Here is a 15,725-nt window from a genome sequence, read left to right on the forward strand (position 1 = left end):
ACGGGTGATGCTTCTTGCACCCCAACTCTTCCATCGTCCTCTGTCTCCTGTCTCTTTCCTTTTCCCCACAGCAGAGCTGGAACTTCCAAGTCTCCACCTGACACTTCCTCACTGGGGGATTCTGCCCCCCCTGCCTCCCCCATCATTTCTCTGCACAGGAGATAAGCCAGTGGTGCAGGTGACCTGTGGGTGGACTCACCTGTGCAGGTGGCCTGAAGCCCTTCCCTCTGGTGTGTTCCTACAGTGGCATTTCTCCTTGCAAAACTGTTTTTGTTTTTCTGATAGTTCCCTATGGGCCACCTTTAAACCTCCATTCATTCATAAATGCATATTTTAGTTGCAGCTACTGTCTGCTTATTTCGGGCTCTCTGGAACAAGCCCACCAATTCTGGCCCATGCTACGTTTCCCAAACAAAGTGAGGCTATCAGAACTCATGCAATTTGCCTCCAGTCAAAAAATCAAGCTTAGTATGGCTGATTCTTTTGCAAGACGTGTGAATGTGTGGACAGGGCGCTAGCAGATCCCCAACAAAGCGGCTAGGTTCAAAGCAAGCCCTGGTATAAAACAATATGCCGCCTCCCCCTCTCCCTCCCCGTCCTGCCGTGACTTCTAAAAGTAGGACTTGCTGATCTCATCCAAGTATGTCTGTTCAACTCGTTCTTGTGGAGCCTGTGCCAAAATGAAATTCATTGCGCCTGCTGTTGATTTGCAGCATCTCCAGCGAAACATCTGGAAATCAGGACAGGAATGCATGTTCAGCTTGTAAGGAGGCTGCTGTCCCTGACGGCCAGGCAAGCAGAGAGGAAGGCCAGGGGGGGTGTTCATTTCCTTGTGTCTTCTCTTCCTCTTTCTCACTGACCCATCAGCCCCATGGGCTCTGTGCACCTGGCCGTGCAGGTAGGCAAGCACCTTTGCACCTATAGGTGCTAAGGAGCGTCTCTACTCCCATCGTTCAGCCCGGACACTGAGGTCCAGCTCCAAGGGCCTTCTGGCGGTTCCCTCCCTGTGAGAAGCGAGGTTGCAAGGGAACCAGGCAAAGGGCCTTCTCGGTGGTGGCACCCGCCCTGTGGAACGCCCTCGCATCAGATGTCAAGGAAATAAACAACTACCTGACTTTTAGAAGACATTTGAAGGCAGCTCTGTTTGGGGAAGTTTTTAATGTTTGACTCTATTTTTAATATTCTGCTGGGAGCAGCCCAGAGTGGCTGGGAAACTCAGCTGGATGGGCGGGGTATAAATAAATAAATTGTTGTTGTTGTTAATTATTATTATTCAGACCGGAGAGCCTGTGGGGGGTTGGATGGCTGGTGTTGGCTTTGGGCTGGGAGAGGAAAGCAGCCCTTCCTGAGCCCACTCAGGGAGTCAGCAAGGAGAGCCCAAATCTCGCCAGACTCATTTAGAGTGACCTTCCATGGGCAGAAAAGGTGCTTTGGGGCAGAGGGGTCCTGCTAGATGAGGACCAGTGTGCTGCTTCCCAGGACACAGAGGAGCACCTTCCTTTGCCCCCTGAATGCCAAGGCGCCACCCACTGGGCTTCTCTGGCTGACCTTCCCTCCTCCTCTTACTCATTCCCCTGTTCCCTCTCCTTCAGCATGCAACCGGTGGCTCCTCTCCATTTCTCTGGATTCTGGAATGGGGCGATACTGCTTCTGTTGGGCTGTGTTTGCCAGGCCTTGCGCTGGAGCCGGAAGACACAAAGTGGTGCAAAGAGTTTCTTGCTCCCCCCCAGACAGGCCGGCCTCCCTCCTGCCTCTGGCTCATCCTCCTCTCCAGCCTCTTGGCTGCCCCATCGCCTCCCGTTGCCACGTCAGCGCATGTTGCGCCAGCCTCTTCCAGGGTTTAATGAGGCCAAAACAGCTCCAGCGAAGCTGATGCCTGCTTTCTATTTTTGTTTCCACTCTCGGCGATGAATAAGCCACTGGGGGCTGTTTTTGAAAGGGAAGTCTGCTGTGTGTGTGTGTTGAGAAGTTTGAGGAATGTGACCCCAAGAAAGAGACTGGCTCTGAACTGGAGCTGGGAGTCTCTGGGAGTCTTCTCTCCTTTCTTTCTTCCCAGCTGCCAAGAAGAGAGAGGAGCACATCCACCCCGAGGGTCAGCCAGGACTCGCTGCTCTCCAGGACCAGAAATTGGCAGCCACAGGGAGCTCCCTTGTTCACAGGGACTCTTGGCACACGGAGCCCCTGTTGGGAGACGAGCCCCTTGTCTGGTCCAGGGACACTCCCCTTGCTGGCCAGAGCACAGCCGGGCTTTTGGATGGGTGGGGGGTTTTCTCTGGAAGTGGGGTGGGGCTGGCTGTCAGAATTCAGGGGGAGAGGGGGAGAGGGACAGGGTCTCTCTCTCTCACATCCAGATTTGGACAGCCTTGCGACCATCCTCCCACTTCCAGCTTGTTGGAACAGGGCTGATTCCTCCAATTTGTCCCCCAACCCCTGCTGTTCTCCCCTCCAGCCCATGGAGGGGGGGGGGGACCAGATGACCCTTTGGGTCTTTTCCAACTCTACAGGGTTGCATTTTAACTCTCTCGCATCACTCCGCTGGAAGATGAAGGGGGAGAATGAGGCCACCTGGATCCGCACTCTGGTTTATTCTACATTTGCTCTTGTAAGCAAAACCCAAGTGCAAAAATGTCCCATCTATTTATTCAGCTGTGGCAATGGAGGCAGAGAGAGATGCCGATGGGAAGACTGGGCCCTGCAGCTGAAGGAGCAAGGGCTGGGCAGTGGGACCAGCTGGGCCCTAGAGAGGAGGGGGGGAGGAGATGCTCTGCTTCCTCTCACAGGGCGGTAGGAAGAAATGCCACCATGAGTTTTGGGAGCAAAAGTTCAACTGGCTGCTGTGAGAAGTGCACAGCAAGCTCAAGTGCACAGCAATCCCTTAGCAAAATGGGGAGCTCAGAACATGGACGAACTGTGGAACTCCCTGCCACAGGAGGCGGTGATGATCACCAACTGAGATGACTTTCAAGGAGGGTTGTGTGGGAATGTTAAGGAAGGTAGGGGAGCATATATTGTTTTGATATGATCCCTCCTCACTCAATGCTAGTGAGTAAACAGCTGAGCACATTCCCTTTGCAACTTATCGGAAGCAAGTTGATGATTCGTTACATTCCTTTAATTAAGCCACCCAGTCTGGCTTGTCCTGTCTGGATTGTTCCTGGTAAGTTTCTCCTTTTATTTCCCTCTTAAAATAATAACAACACAACACAGTCTTCTTTAAAAATAAGAATAGAGTTTTGTACACATTCAGTTCCCAGCAGTAATCTGAAGGCAGGTTTTATCTTGTGGTTAAAGCGAAAAGAAGTCTGAGCCACATCTCAGGCTTTCTGCTTGTGGGCTCCATCCCGTGTGAAGGTTGAGCCATGCGCTGGCTAAGAGCCAGGAGAGTCCAAGAGGAAGAGCGTCAACTGATCTGTAGAAAATGTAACATGAAAAAAGAGACATACTTTCGTAAACCAAGAAATCTTTAATAAAAAGACATTAAAAAAAGAGAGGGAGATGGTTGTGTGGCCAGCCCTTTTACCTGGTCAGCTAGGGTCACGCCCACCTACCTGGTCACACACAGGGGAAGGTCACGCACAAGAAGTCCCCCCTGTCTGGAGCCACATTCCCCTAAGTGTCCACTCTAGGCAACAGGGAAAGGTTGCACTTGGCTGCTCTAGTCATAATACATCCCACAGATTGGACAAGTTAATGGAGGAGGAGAAGAGGGCTGTGGGTGGCTACCAGTCATGGTGGCTGTGATCTTCCTTCACCCGGAGGCAGGGATGCTTCTGAACACCAGTTGCTGGAAGCCACCAGAGGGGAAAGTTGCTCTTGTGTTGGAATCCTGCAGGTTGCAGGTTCCTCACAGGATGAGACCAGGAGGCTGGACTAGGTGGGCCATTGGCCTGATCCAGCGAGCTCTGCTTGGCTTCTTCTAGGCACTCTGCAGCTTGCTTTCAGGCAGCCTCCTCCTTCTTCGCAGGAGGGCACTGCCCCCCACCCAGAGAAACTCAATAGAAGGTTGCTGTCCTTGCAGAGGAATGGTCCCATAATCTGCAAGATGGATGAGCCCACACATTGGGGTCCTTTGCTCTTCCCTCTCTGTGGGAGCTGGTGCATTGCACAGGACCTGTGGGCGGATGTAGGGCTGCCCCTCTCTCTCCCCCCCTCCTCCTCCTGCTCTCCTCTTCCCAATCTCCTCTCCAGCTGCCCCTCCCATTCCCCTACTCCCTAACCCAGGACCAGCCGTGGTGTGGTGCAAGGTCATGCCCCGAGTTTGCTGTGCACCCACAATTCTCCAGGCGGGGAGCCTGGCACCAAACCAGCAACAGGTTTGAGTGTTGGACTAGGACCAGGGGGAGACCAGGGGATGAACCCCCCACTCACTGGGTGACTTTGGGTGCCAGTCTCTCTTCCGAACCTACCACACAGGGATGTTGTTTTCCCCCCACAGGGGGTGGGGGAGTTGAAGGTCTGATCCATCCACCCACCTCTGAGGCAGACCATACACAATCAGTCTTCAACCATTAGCTCCAGAGCTGCCATTTTTCCCAAGCTAAAAAATTCTTTTTATCGTTACTTGACTTAACTAGAGGGGCCCCTTTAATCTGCATCCCCAGGAGATTTGCCTTTGCCCTCAGAATGTCCGGAACTTCCTTCCCACATTGTAGGAACGTCAGAGCATGAGAGCAGCTCTGGAGCCCAGCATCCTGTTCTCACAGTGGCTGCCCAGATGCCTGTGGGAATCCCAGAATTAGGATTCGAACACAAGATCAATACTCTCCCCTCCTGTAATTCCCAGCAATGGGGATTCAGAAGCATCGCTGTCTCAGGCTGTGGAAGCAGAGCATCACAAGGGTGGCCAGCAGTCATGGGCAGCCCTCTCCTCCTCCATGAATTTGTCAAATCCCTCATTTAAAGCTGCCCAGGTTGGTGACCCTGCTGCCTCTTGTGGGAGAGAGTTCCACTGTTTAACTCTGTTCTGCATGAAGAAGGACTTTCTTTTCTATGTCCTGAATCTTCCAACAGCATTCAGCTTCCTTGGATGTCTGAGGTTTCTGCTGTTAGGAGAGTGGAAGACTTTTCTCCATGACAGGCATGATTTGCACACACCTCTCCAATTCCAGGGTTCCTTGGATGAAATGAATAATAATAATAATAAGTTTATTATTATTATTGATATCCCACCCATCTGGCTGGGTTTTCCCAGCCACTCTGGGCGGCTCCCAACAGTATATTACAGACACGATAAAACATTAAACATTCAAAACTTCCCTAAACAGGGCTGCCTTCAGATGTCTTCTAAAAGTCAGAGAGCTGTTTCGTTCCTTGACATCTGACGGAAGGGCTTGCTGTCCTTCTGCCAACACCATAATAGTTTCTTGTTACAACAGGCCTTTGGGGAGCGGAAGGGTGTTTTTTTTTTTTTTTACGCAAATGGCTTTAAAATAGTGCTGTGTTGTTGCCATTATCTATATTTTAAGTGTGTGTGTGTGTGTGTGTGTGTGTGTGTGTGTGTATTTGCTTTCATTCTAACCCTTTCTCCACCTTTTCCAGCTTCACAATATCCTTCTCACAGAATCATAGAATTGCCATCTAGTCCAACGAACCCCTTGCAACCTCCTGCAATGGGACAGCAAGGCCAGAACAGGATAGATCTTGCTTAGGGCTGCTACTCCTTTGCCTCTTTCATGATCTACACCAGAAGGAGGCGACCTAAGGCCCGGGGGCCGGATCTGGCCCAATCGCCTTCTCAATCTGGCCCACGGTCGGTCCAGGAATCAGTGCATTTTAAAATGAGTAGAAGATGCCCTTTTATTTAAAATGCATCTCTGGGTTATTTGTGGGGCATAGGTATTTGTTCGTGTGTTTTTTCAAAATATAGTCCAGCCCCCCACAAGGTCTGAGGGATGGTGGACCGGCCCCCAGCTGGAAAAGGTTGCTGACCCCTGATCTGAACCTTTCACCTGTTCACCTACTTCCAAACCTCTGCTCACAGACACACTTCCAGCCCCTTCCCAGAGGACCACCATTCCTTGGACGCGATGGGAGTTGTTGTTGTTGTTGTTGTTGAGTTGTTGCTGCTGCTGCTGCTGAGTTGTTGTTGTTGTTGTTGTTGAGTTGTTGTTGTTGTTGTTGTTGTTGTTGAGTTGTTGTTGTTGTTGTTGAGTTGTTGTTGTTGTTGTTGAGTTGTTGTTGTTGTTGTTGAGTTGTTGTTGTTGTTGTTGTTGTTGCTGCTGCTGCTGCTGTTGTTAAAAACTACATCAACAGCCACACAAGCCCTGGGTGTGGCTATGGGTACAAATTCACCCTCAGAAGAGCAAACAACACTCAAACTCATGCACATCCAATGAAGGGTGGAAGATTGAGAAGGGGGGGGAGGGGTGTTATTGGGTTGTTGTTGTTTTTATTTTGATTATGTATTTTGTGGTTTTATATTCTGATTTTATTCTGAGTCCTGCAGGTATAGAGTGGTATATAAACTAGAAGGAGGAGGAGGAGAAATGACTTTTCCATGCATCACTTAGTTAACTTATGGAACTCCCTCCCACCAGAGGCCGTGGGGGCCACTAACTTAGATGGCTTGAAAAGAGCATTGGGCAAGTTCATGGGAGGTTTAAGGCTCTCTGTGGCCCCCAGTCCCAATGGCTGCGCTTGTCTCCTCAGCTGGAGGCAGCGAAGCTTCTGAGACAGCGGAAGAGGAGAGCTGCTCTTCTGCCTGAATGCTGTTTATGGGCTTCCCATTGAGGCTTCTGCTTGGCCTCTGGGAGAACAGGATGCTGGACTGGGGTGGATGCTGGGCCTGATCCAGCAGCAGCCTCTTCGTCCGTCCTTCTGTCTTTGAGGGTGGCCTGTGGTCAGGGCTGCGCTGCCCATTTCAGTTGGGTGGGGAAGGTCTGCTAGGATCAGGCCCCTCGCCGCCTCCTCTCTCTCTCTCTCTCTCTCTCTCTCTCTCTCTCTCTCTCTCTCCCTCCCAGAGCTGGGTTTGAACTGGTCCCACGACTTCATCCCTCTTTGCTCTTAAGCGAAGGCGGCCCTCGGGGGGGAGGACATCAAGGACGGCGTCCCGGAGCCCAGCAGGCGGGGTGTGGGGCTCAGGGAGGCGGCAGCCCCCTCCTCAGTCGCTCCCACCCAGCCAGCCCCCAAACGCCCACTCTCCTCCCTCCCTCCCTCCCTCCGTCCTTCTCTTTCTCTTCCAGAAAGGCGAATTCAGGAACCTGTGACGCTCCCCCCCCCCTTTGCTGATTCATTGGTTTGGGGAGTTTAAATACAGGGAGGAGAGCGCCAGAGAGCCGGAGAAGCAGCCCGGGACGGGACGGGAGCGCATCCTGCTCAGCCTCTGCAGCCGCCCGAGGAACCACCGCCGGACTCCGCCCTCCTCCTCCAGCAGGTAAGTGTCGCCTCCCCTCCGTGAGGGGAGCTGCTGCCTCCTCAGCCCCCGCGGGGAAGGGGACTGTCCCGAGATGGAACCTGTTGGATTCTGCAGCTGCGACTCCTGCATCGCAGGGGGTTGGACTGGATGACCCCTGGGGTCCCCTACCCGCTCTGCGATTCCACTCTGCACCGGGCAAATGGAAGGGGCGCAAAGAGAAGCGAAAGGACCGGGAATATCCGCGGAACTCTAGGCGGCTGCAGCCGCGTCTCTGAATCCTCGGAGGCGCCCTCGGGCGGGACAAGCTGCGAAATTCCTGTCTGCCGCGCTGCTTCTCCTGGGATGCTTCCCAAGGGAGAGCCGCTGCCTTTCGAAGTTTTCCTCCCCGGGGAGGGCTCGGCTCGCTTTGCAAGCCCTTTCTCTGTAAACAAGGCTCTTCTGCAGGGAAAACCGTTTCCAGATGTGCCAGGGAAAGGGAGCCTGCGGTGGCGGGGGGGGGGAGCCGGGGGGGGCTGACTCTGCAGAGATTCCTTCCTCCTGAAGCCACTGTTTGCTCTGGCAGAGGAGCAGCGGAGCAGAAGTCGGCAGCAGCAGCAAGTGCCCCCCATTTCCGCCCCCTTCTTCTTGCTCCGGGGAGCTCAGGGGCGGCGTGGGCGACGCGCAGGATCCCACCCGGGCGGGATGCCGTGGAGTTGGAGGAGGTTCAGAAAGGAGGGCGGTGGGGATGGAGCAACTACCCCAGGAAGAAAGGGGGCAGCGGTCGGAGGTGTTTAGTTTGCAGGAAAGGCGAGCGAAAGAGGAGGGAACAGAATCATGGAATCGTAGAGCTCGAAGGGCCCTCCAGGGTCATCTAGTCCAACCCCCTGCGATGCAGGAATCTCGAACCCACGACCCTGAGATTAAGAGCCCCAAGCTCCACCAACTGAGCTATCGCCGTGGAAGTTTGTAAAACGTTTCCTGGCAAGGAGGAAGCGGAAGGAGAGAAGTTTTTCTCCGACCCTCATAACAGGAGAAACAGCTGGGCACCCCTGGAAGCTGGAAGATTCAGGATAGATAGAAGGAAGCACAGAGTTAAACCGTGGAACTCCCTCCCACAGGAGGCAGGGATGGCCACCAACCGAGGTGGTTTTAAAAGAGGATGAGACAAGTTTCCGGGGTTGGACTTGATGACCCTGGAGGGCCCTTCCAGCTGTCATCCACGGCGGAGGAGAAGGCTAGCCTTGGCTGCCAGCCACAAGGGCCAGGCTCCTGCTTCTGAATAGCAGCTGCTGGAAGCTCTTGGGCTCGGATCCTGCTTGTGGGCTCCACTCTGGGGCAGAGAATCCTAGAATGGGAGAGTTGGAAGGGGCCCCAAGGGCCATCTAGTCCAACCCCTTGCCATGCAGGAATGGGTGTCCATTGGGGGAACAGGATGCTGGGCCAGGTGGTTCTCCCATTCATATGCCTCTCTAACCACTTGGAAAGCACTTCAAGGTGCGGGGGGGGGGGCCCTCAACAGTCCAGAAAAGGCACTTCCAGGTCAAGATGCCCCTCCATTCACTCTCCAACTTGGGTCTCCAAATGTTGGACTACAACTCCCATCATCCCTAGCTAGTGGTCAGGAATGATGGGGGTTGTAGTCCAGCAACAGCTGGGGACTCAAGTTGGAGATACACTGCCCCACACCGTCGGCCCAGAAGAGGAAGGAAGGGGGGGGGGTCCTTGGCGCTGCAGCCCCTGTGGGGAAACTGCAGCTGCCCCGCCTGGTAAGCTGAGCTGCCCCACGGCAGAGAGAAAAGGCTGGGGCCACAGGCGCCTGCAAGTGGGGTGGGGCCACACCAGCAGGCGGCAGCCCCACCCACTGCAATGCCTCCTGTGGCACCAGCTGCACCCGCCAGGCTGTCTGCCAGCCCAAGAGGATCCTGCATGCTTTTCTTTCCAAGCTGGCAGGTGGCCACATAAAACTGTTGGCTCTGGCCTGGCCAAGTTTGCAGCCCTTCCTTCTGACGAGCGGCTGCCTTGAAATGGTCTGTTGCAAGGAGAAGAGCGCTGCTGCCCCCCCCCCCCCAGCAGAGTAGGGTGCCTCAGTGGAAGGCCTGCAAGTGGGATTTGAAGGCAAGAGCAACCCTCTCCCCTGCTGAGGTTTCCAGCAACTGGGATTCAGAAGCATCGCTGCCTCTGACCGTGGAGACAGAGCAGAGCCGTCCTGGCTGGGAGCCCTTGGCAGCCTCCTCCTCTTCCTCCTCCATGAATTTCCCTAATCCTTGTTTAAAGCCATCTAGGTTTGCAGGGACCACTGCATCCTGCAGCAGGGAGTTCCAGAGGTTAACTAGGCGCTGTGTGAGGGAGCCCGCCCTTTTATCCTGAAATCTTCCAACATTCAACTTCCTTGGCTGCCCATGAATTCTAGCACTGAAGAAAACTCTCCTTTCCGTCTTTTCTTTTTTAAAAGTCCCAGGTGCTGCAATCTTTTTTCACAGGGGCTTCACCCCCTTGATCATTTTGGCTGCTCTTTTCTGAACCTTCCCCGTGTTTGCGATATCCTTTTTGAGGTGAGGCAACCAGAACCGTACACCATATTTGCCCTGCCCTTCCCCGCTCTCTCCTGCAGGCCTGGGGCTGGCTGGCTACTGCTGGTGCTCCTGCGATGGGGTCTCCCTGGCATCATGCGCTACTCCTGGCCAGCAAAGATGAGCTCCTGGGCCCTGAAGGCAGAGCAGCAGCCCATGCGCTTGCCAAGACTCCGTGCCGCCTCCAGAGCATGCCTTGGCTGTGTGCAATTACGGCAGCCACAAAGCTTTCTCTGACCACCAGCCTTGCTCAGAGTTTCCAGCCAGGAGCCTCACCAGCGAATATTATTCCGCTCCGAGCCCTCAAGCGCGCCCAACGCTCTGGGGAACATTTTGGCCTCAGGCGCTAATGAGGAGCACATTCAGGCCCAACCAAGGGAGGCAGCCTCATAATTTTCTCATCTTGGAAGCACTGAGCTCCGCCGGACTTCCTGGTGGATCATTTGTGGCAATGTCCAGGGTGGCAGGAGAGGTAATATTGTTTATTAATATCCTTCCTAACTTGCACTAGCAACTTCCTTTACTTAGCAGAGTTTACATTCCCCTTCTTACACGCACAGCAGATAGCTGGTTGCAGGCTCGTGTAAGCCTCTCACTATTATACAATTCAGTCCGTCTCAGATTGAGTTGTACGTTCCTGGTAACTTCCCTTGAATCCCTCTTAAAAGAACAAAGAGACCACAACCTTATTCAAAGTCAATAAAAGAAGTTTACTCACATCAGTTCACAGTTGGATTCCTGAAGGCAGACTTTGTTACAAATATGTACATGTGGATCTACCCCATATGGGGGAAATAATCCCAGTGCTTCTGCTATCTGAAAGCATAGCAGTCCCTAGCTAAAAAGCTGGTCCTACAAAGAAGGAAGTCAAAAAGAGAGAGTGCTGCGTGACTTGTTCTTTTGTTACCTGGACAGGTAAGATCATGCCCACCTTCTATCACATGCAAAAGGAAGGATGCTCTAGCCGGGAGGAACGGGAAGTTTCAACTGGCTGGACCAACATCCCCTTGCATGTTCACTCTAGGAAAACAAGGAATGTTGTATTTTGACTGCTCAAATAATATCATAATAAATAATATCAGGAAAAAAAGGTTGGCCCTCGTGCGTGTTCACGTCTTCAAATCTGGCCCTCTTTGAAAACAGTTTGGGCCCCCCTGGCTTACGTCCTTCTGCTCTCAACGCCTGACCTGTCTTTTGCCCACAGGCCCCATGGATCCCAGAGGCCGTGCCCCTCTTCTGCTGCTGGCGGGCTGCCTGGCGCTGGCGTGGGCTCAGTGCCCCGAGGAGTGTGCCTGCTCCCGGACGGCGCAGGTGGAGTGCTCGGGACCCCACATCTCGGCCATGCCCGGCCCCCTGCCCGCCAACGCCATGAGCCTGCAGGTGATCGGCACCCAGCTGACGGAACTGGGGGCGGAGGCCTTTGGCAATGCCTCTCTGCTCATCGCCCTGCGGATGGAGAAGAACAGCCTGGCGCGCCTGGACCCGGACGCCTTCCGAGGCCTGCTCTCCCTCCGCTACCTCAGCCTCGCCAGCAACCGCCTCCAGGAGCTGCCCGCCGGCCTCTTCCGCAGCCTCGACAAACTGGAGTCGCTGCTGCTCTCGGGCAACCAGCTCCTGCGCCTGCACCCGGCGCACTTCAGCCGCCTGGGCGCCCTCCGGGAACTGCAGCTGCACGGCAACAGCCTGGCCTCCATCCCTCCGGGGGCCTTCGACCACCTGCCCTCCCTCCTCAAGCTCAACCTGGCCAAGAACCGCCTCTCCCGCCTCCCGCCCGCCCTCTTCGCCCACCTGGGCCGCCTGCAGGTGCTGCGCCTCTATGAGAACCAGCTGGCCGAGCTGGCCCCCCGCGCCTTCGCCTCCCTCCCGGACCTGCAGGAGCTGGGCTTGCACCAGAACCGCATCCGCCGCCTGCCCGACGGGCTCCTCTCGGCCAACCGCCGGCTCCAGAAGCTCCACCTGTCCAACAACCGCCTGGAGACCCTCCCGCGGGGGCTGCTCCTGGAGCTCCCGGAGCTCTCCCGCCTCTCGCTCTTCGGCAACGCGCTCCGGGAGCTCCCGCTGGACACGTTTGGCCCCATGCCGCGGCTGAAGGAGCTGTGGCTCTACGACAACCAGCTGGCCCAGCTGCCCGCCAGGGTCTTTGCCAACCTGACGGAGCTGCAGCTGCTGGTGCTGAGCAGGAACCGGCTGCGCTCCGTCTCCCCGCTGGCCTTGGAGGGGCTGGGGGAGCTGCTGGAGGTCTCCCTGCACACCAACCAGCTCCGCACCCTCGACGGGGAGACGTTCCGGGGCCTGGGCAAGCTGCAGAACATCTCCCTGCAGAACAACCGGCTCGTCTCCCTGCCAGAGCGCCTCTTCCACAGCACACCACACCTGGTGAACCTCCAGCTGCAGAACAACTCCCTCGAGAGCCTCCCGGCGGGCATCTTTGAGCAGCTGCCCCGCCTGAGGGAGGTCAAGATGCACGACAACCCCTGGCGCTGCGACGACGCCCTGCTGGCCCTCGGGCGCTGGCTGAGGGAGAACAGTGCCCGCCTGGGGGGCAGCCGCCCTGTCTGCACCTGGCCTCCCCCCTTGCAGGGGCAGCCCATTGTCGAACTGGAGGAGGAGCACTTCGGTCCGGCACAGAGCCCAGAGGCCACCGAGGGGCTCACCATGGCCACCTCCGGCCAGGCGGAGGTCCCTGACCAGGACACGAGCCCAGAGACCCTGATGCCCACGCGTGGCCAGCCGCCCCTGGACCACGAAGGGGGCAGCGCAGAGGCAGAGCAGGAGCTTTCCACGGCAGCCCCCAGGGTGCTCACCCCAGGCGTTGCGCCGGCCGAGGGGGGCATCTGGGGCTTGACGCGCACCCAGACGGGGGTGGTGGTCACCTGCCTGGTGGTGGGCTCTGCCTTGCTCCTGGGGACGCTGCTGGCGGCGGCTGTCTACGGGTACAGGAGGAAGGCCCGCCGGGACCTCGCCAAGGCATAGAAGGGCGCTCAGGAGAGCTAGCCAACCAGACTGATGAATGGGGTCAGGGGGGAGGGCAGCGGGGTGGGGGGAGATGCCGGGCTCTGTATCCCTTTCCCCAGACATGCCACCCTCCCACGGGCACAACGGGCACCCTCCCACCTGCTCACACACATGCCCTTCTGAAGCAAGGAGCCGATGGATGAGTCAGAGAATTGGAAGGGGTCCCCAAAGGTCATCTAGCCCAACCCCTTGCAACGAAGGAAGCTCTTCCATAGATCCACTCACGTGCACCCCCCTATGGCCTTTGCAGCCCAGGCTAGCTGGGCAGGATGAGGCCCTTGTCTGTCCTGCTCTGCATCCCGTGGTGATTCAGCCATGCAGGCAACCCTCCGTGGCTGGAGAGCGGGGCTGCTCTTTGGGGCGGTGGGGATGTGGGCAGCTTTGCTGTCCCTGCCCTTCGGGAGAGGCAGCGGTGGCATAGTGGTTAGAGCGCCGGACTAGGAACCCGGGAGAGTCCAGGGTTTGAATCGCCTCTCAGCCATGTGATGCCCCCCTTGGGGGCCAGCCTCTGCCTCTCAGCCTAGACTGCCTTGCAGGGCTGTTGTGAGGAGAACCACACTCACTCTCTGGAGCTCCTTGGAGGAAAAGGTGCTATATAAATGCAATGAAATATATGAAATGTACACCCCCTCAGGGTTCAGTCCTGCCAGAGGAGAGAAGGAGACTTGGCTCCTGGGCCACTAGCCTGGGTTGAGCCACATGCTGCTTCTGCTGAGGGAGGGTCCTCAGCCCCCGGGGGGCAGGGGAAGCTCAGGGGCCGGTGGGGGTTGCAGCGGGGGGAGGGGAGGCCCCTGCTGGGAAGCCAGACTGGGATCCCTGCAAAGTCAGGGGGCAAAAGAAGCCTGGCCGCTGCTCTCCATCTAGCGCAATGCTGGCAACACTGGCCTGCAGCATCTCCCTAGGCTGGGGTTCGAATCCTGCCTGTGGGTTTCCCATGGGGCATCCGGTTGGCCACTGCGGAGGCCGGGTGCTGGGCCTGCTTTGGCTGCTCCAGGCGGCTCCTCTGATTTTATAGAACCTGCCTGTCCAGAGGCACTCTATCTCCCTTCCAGGTTCTTTGGGCCATTCAGCCACTGGAGGAGGGCCGCCACTCCTTTCTCTGTAGATGAAATACTCCGGACGGATTCACTTTGGGGGCGTCAAATTCCTTGGAGAAAGAACTCTCTTTCGAAGCCACTCTGTTTGTGGAATGCTCAATAAAAAACACCTGTGGTTACGGTTTTAGCCCCGACTACGTTTTGTGAACTTTGGGTGGGCTTGAGGGGTCCCTGCACGTCTCTTCCCCTGAAATCGGGGGGGGGGGGGGGGAGTGTTGCACCCAGTGACTCTCAGGCCAGGAGGATACTTTTAGGTCTGCTTCTGACATCAGTGTACATATGGTGGTGAATTGGGTACAACAGCCCTGCAGTGTGGGCCACTGATAATTTTGCAGGCTGGAGGCAGGGCTGAGGCTGGTTTGCATTTCCAGGCTGAAACTCACGATATAAAAGTTCAGGGTCCTTAAATTGCCCCCTCCTGACCCAAATCTCAGAGTGGATCTGCCCCATACCTTTAAAGCACATCCAGCACACACGGAATTGAATAATAGAATTGTAGAGTTGGAAGGGACCCCAAAGGATATCCAGTCCAACCCCCTGCATTGCGGGAAACTCAGCTAAAGCATGACAGCACCAAACCTCTGCTTAAAAACCTCCAGGGAAGGAGAATCCCCACCTCCCGAGTTCTTCCTCATGTTGGGTCTCCGTTCTGGTTACTTGAATCTGCTGGTTTGGCCCCCCCCCCACCCCAGACCAGGAGAGAACAAACTTGCTCCACCTTCCAGGTGGCAGCCCTTGAGATATTGGAGACGTCTCTCTCTCTCTTGTGCTGCCCCCCACTTCTCCAGGTTAAACTGTTCCTCATCTGGTTTGACTTCCAGACCTGTGGCTGCTGTGAACTCTCTGGAGCCAAACAGTGGAGCATCTCCCAAGCCCCACACTTCTCCCACCAATGCGCAAATCTCTCCTGCGCTCAGGGGGCTGCTGCTGCGGGGTCTAAGTCGAGGGCTCAGCATACAGGTGGCAGCAGCAGGGCTGGCTCTCCTGCCCACGGGCCCAGCCAAGAGTCCTCCGGACGTGGCAGCAGGAGTGGCGTGGGGTGAATGAGGGAGTGACTGTCCTCGGTGCCCAGGCGGGCATGGCAACTCCTCCGGCTCCCTGAGATACCGGGTATTGTGGGGTGGTTCCCCTCATCCCGCATCTGGTCCTTTGAAGGCAAAACACCCCTGGGTCGTTTTAATTGAAGAGCAGCCCAGAAGTGTTTGGAGGGAAGGAATTAAGGAACGACTGGCGGTTTCTGCCGCATGCCAGGCCGGCCTCCGCATATTGCAAAATCAAGCCTTCCTCTGTTATTTGCTGTTCTCCAAAAAGCGAAAAACATACTGATTAAGCACGGGGTGGGGATCCTCTTCTCCCTTTTATTTTCTGCACCAGATAAGGCAGGAGAGGCCCTTTGCAGGGGCTGCTCTTTAGAGGAAGGCAAAACCGCTATTAACTTTCCTGCTCAGAAGCAGAAGCTGCTCAGCCTCTCCCAGTCGCTCCCCTCCTGTACTGAAGGCACCAAAAGTGGTTCCCTAACTTTTAGGCAAGGGTGGAGGAAGGGGGGTGCGGGACGCCCCGGGTGTCACCACTGAGGGGGTGACAAAATGCCAGGCGGCACTCGCTGTGGGGCCTGCAGTGCGCCTGAGCCATGCGTCTCTCCTGGGAGTCATGCAGTGGCTTGGGCCCCCGCAGGCTCCGCTCTGCCCCAAACGGTCTGCCTGCCACCTC

General features: G+C 56.1%; 1 protein-coding gene across 1 annotated transcript; it reads left to right on the forward strand.

Moving 5' to 3' along the window:
* Positions 1-7,135: 7,135 nt before the first annotated feature.
* LRRC15 (leucine rich repeat containing 15) lies at positions 7,136-14,134 on the forward strand. Its single transcript, XM_083442231.1, has 2 exons — positions 7,136-7,372; positions 11,108-14,134. Exon 2 carries the CDS (start codon positions 11,113-11,115, stop codon positions 12,874-12,876), a length of 1,764 nt encoding a protein of 587 aa, XP_083298357.1. The 5' UTR covers positions 7,136-7,372; positions 11,108-11,112; the 3' UTR covers positions 12,877-14,134.
* Positions 14,135-15,725: the final 1,591 nt, after the last annotated feature.

The sequence above is a fragment of the Podarcis tiliguerta genome (genome assembly GCF_965153285.1).
Source record: "Podarcis tiliguerta genome assembly, chromosome: 5".
NCBI classification, from domain to species: Eukaryota; Metazoa; Chordata; class Lepidosauria; order Squamata; family Lacertidae; genus Podarcis; species Podarcis tiliguerta.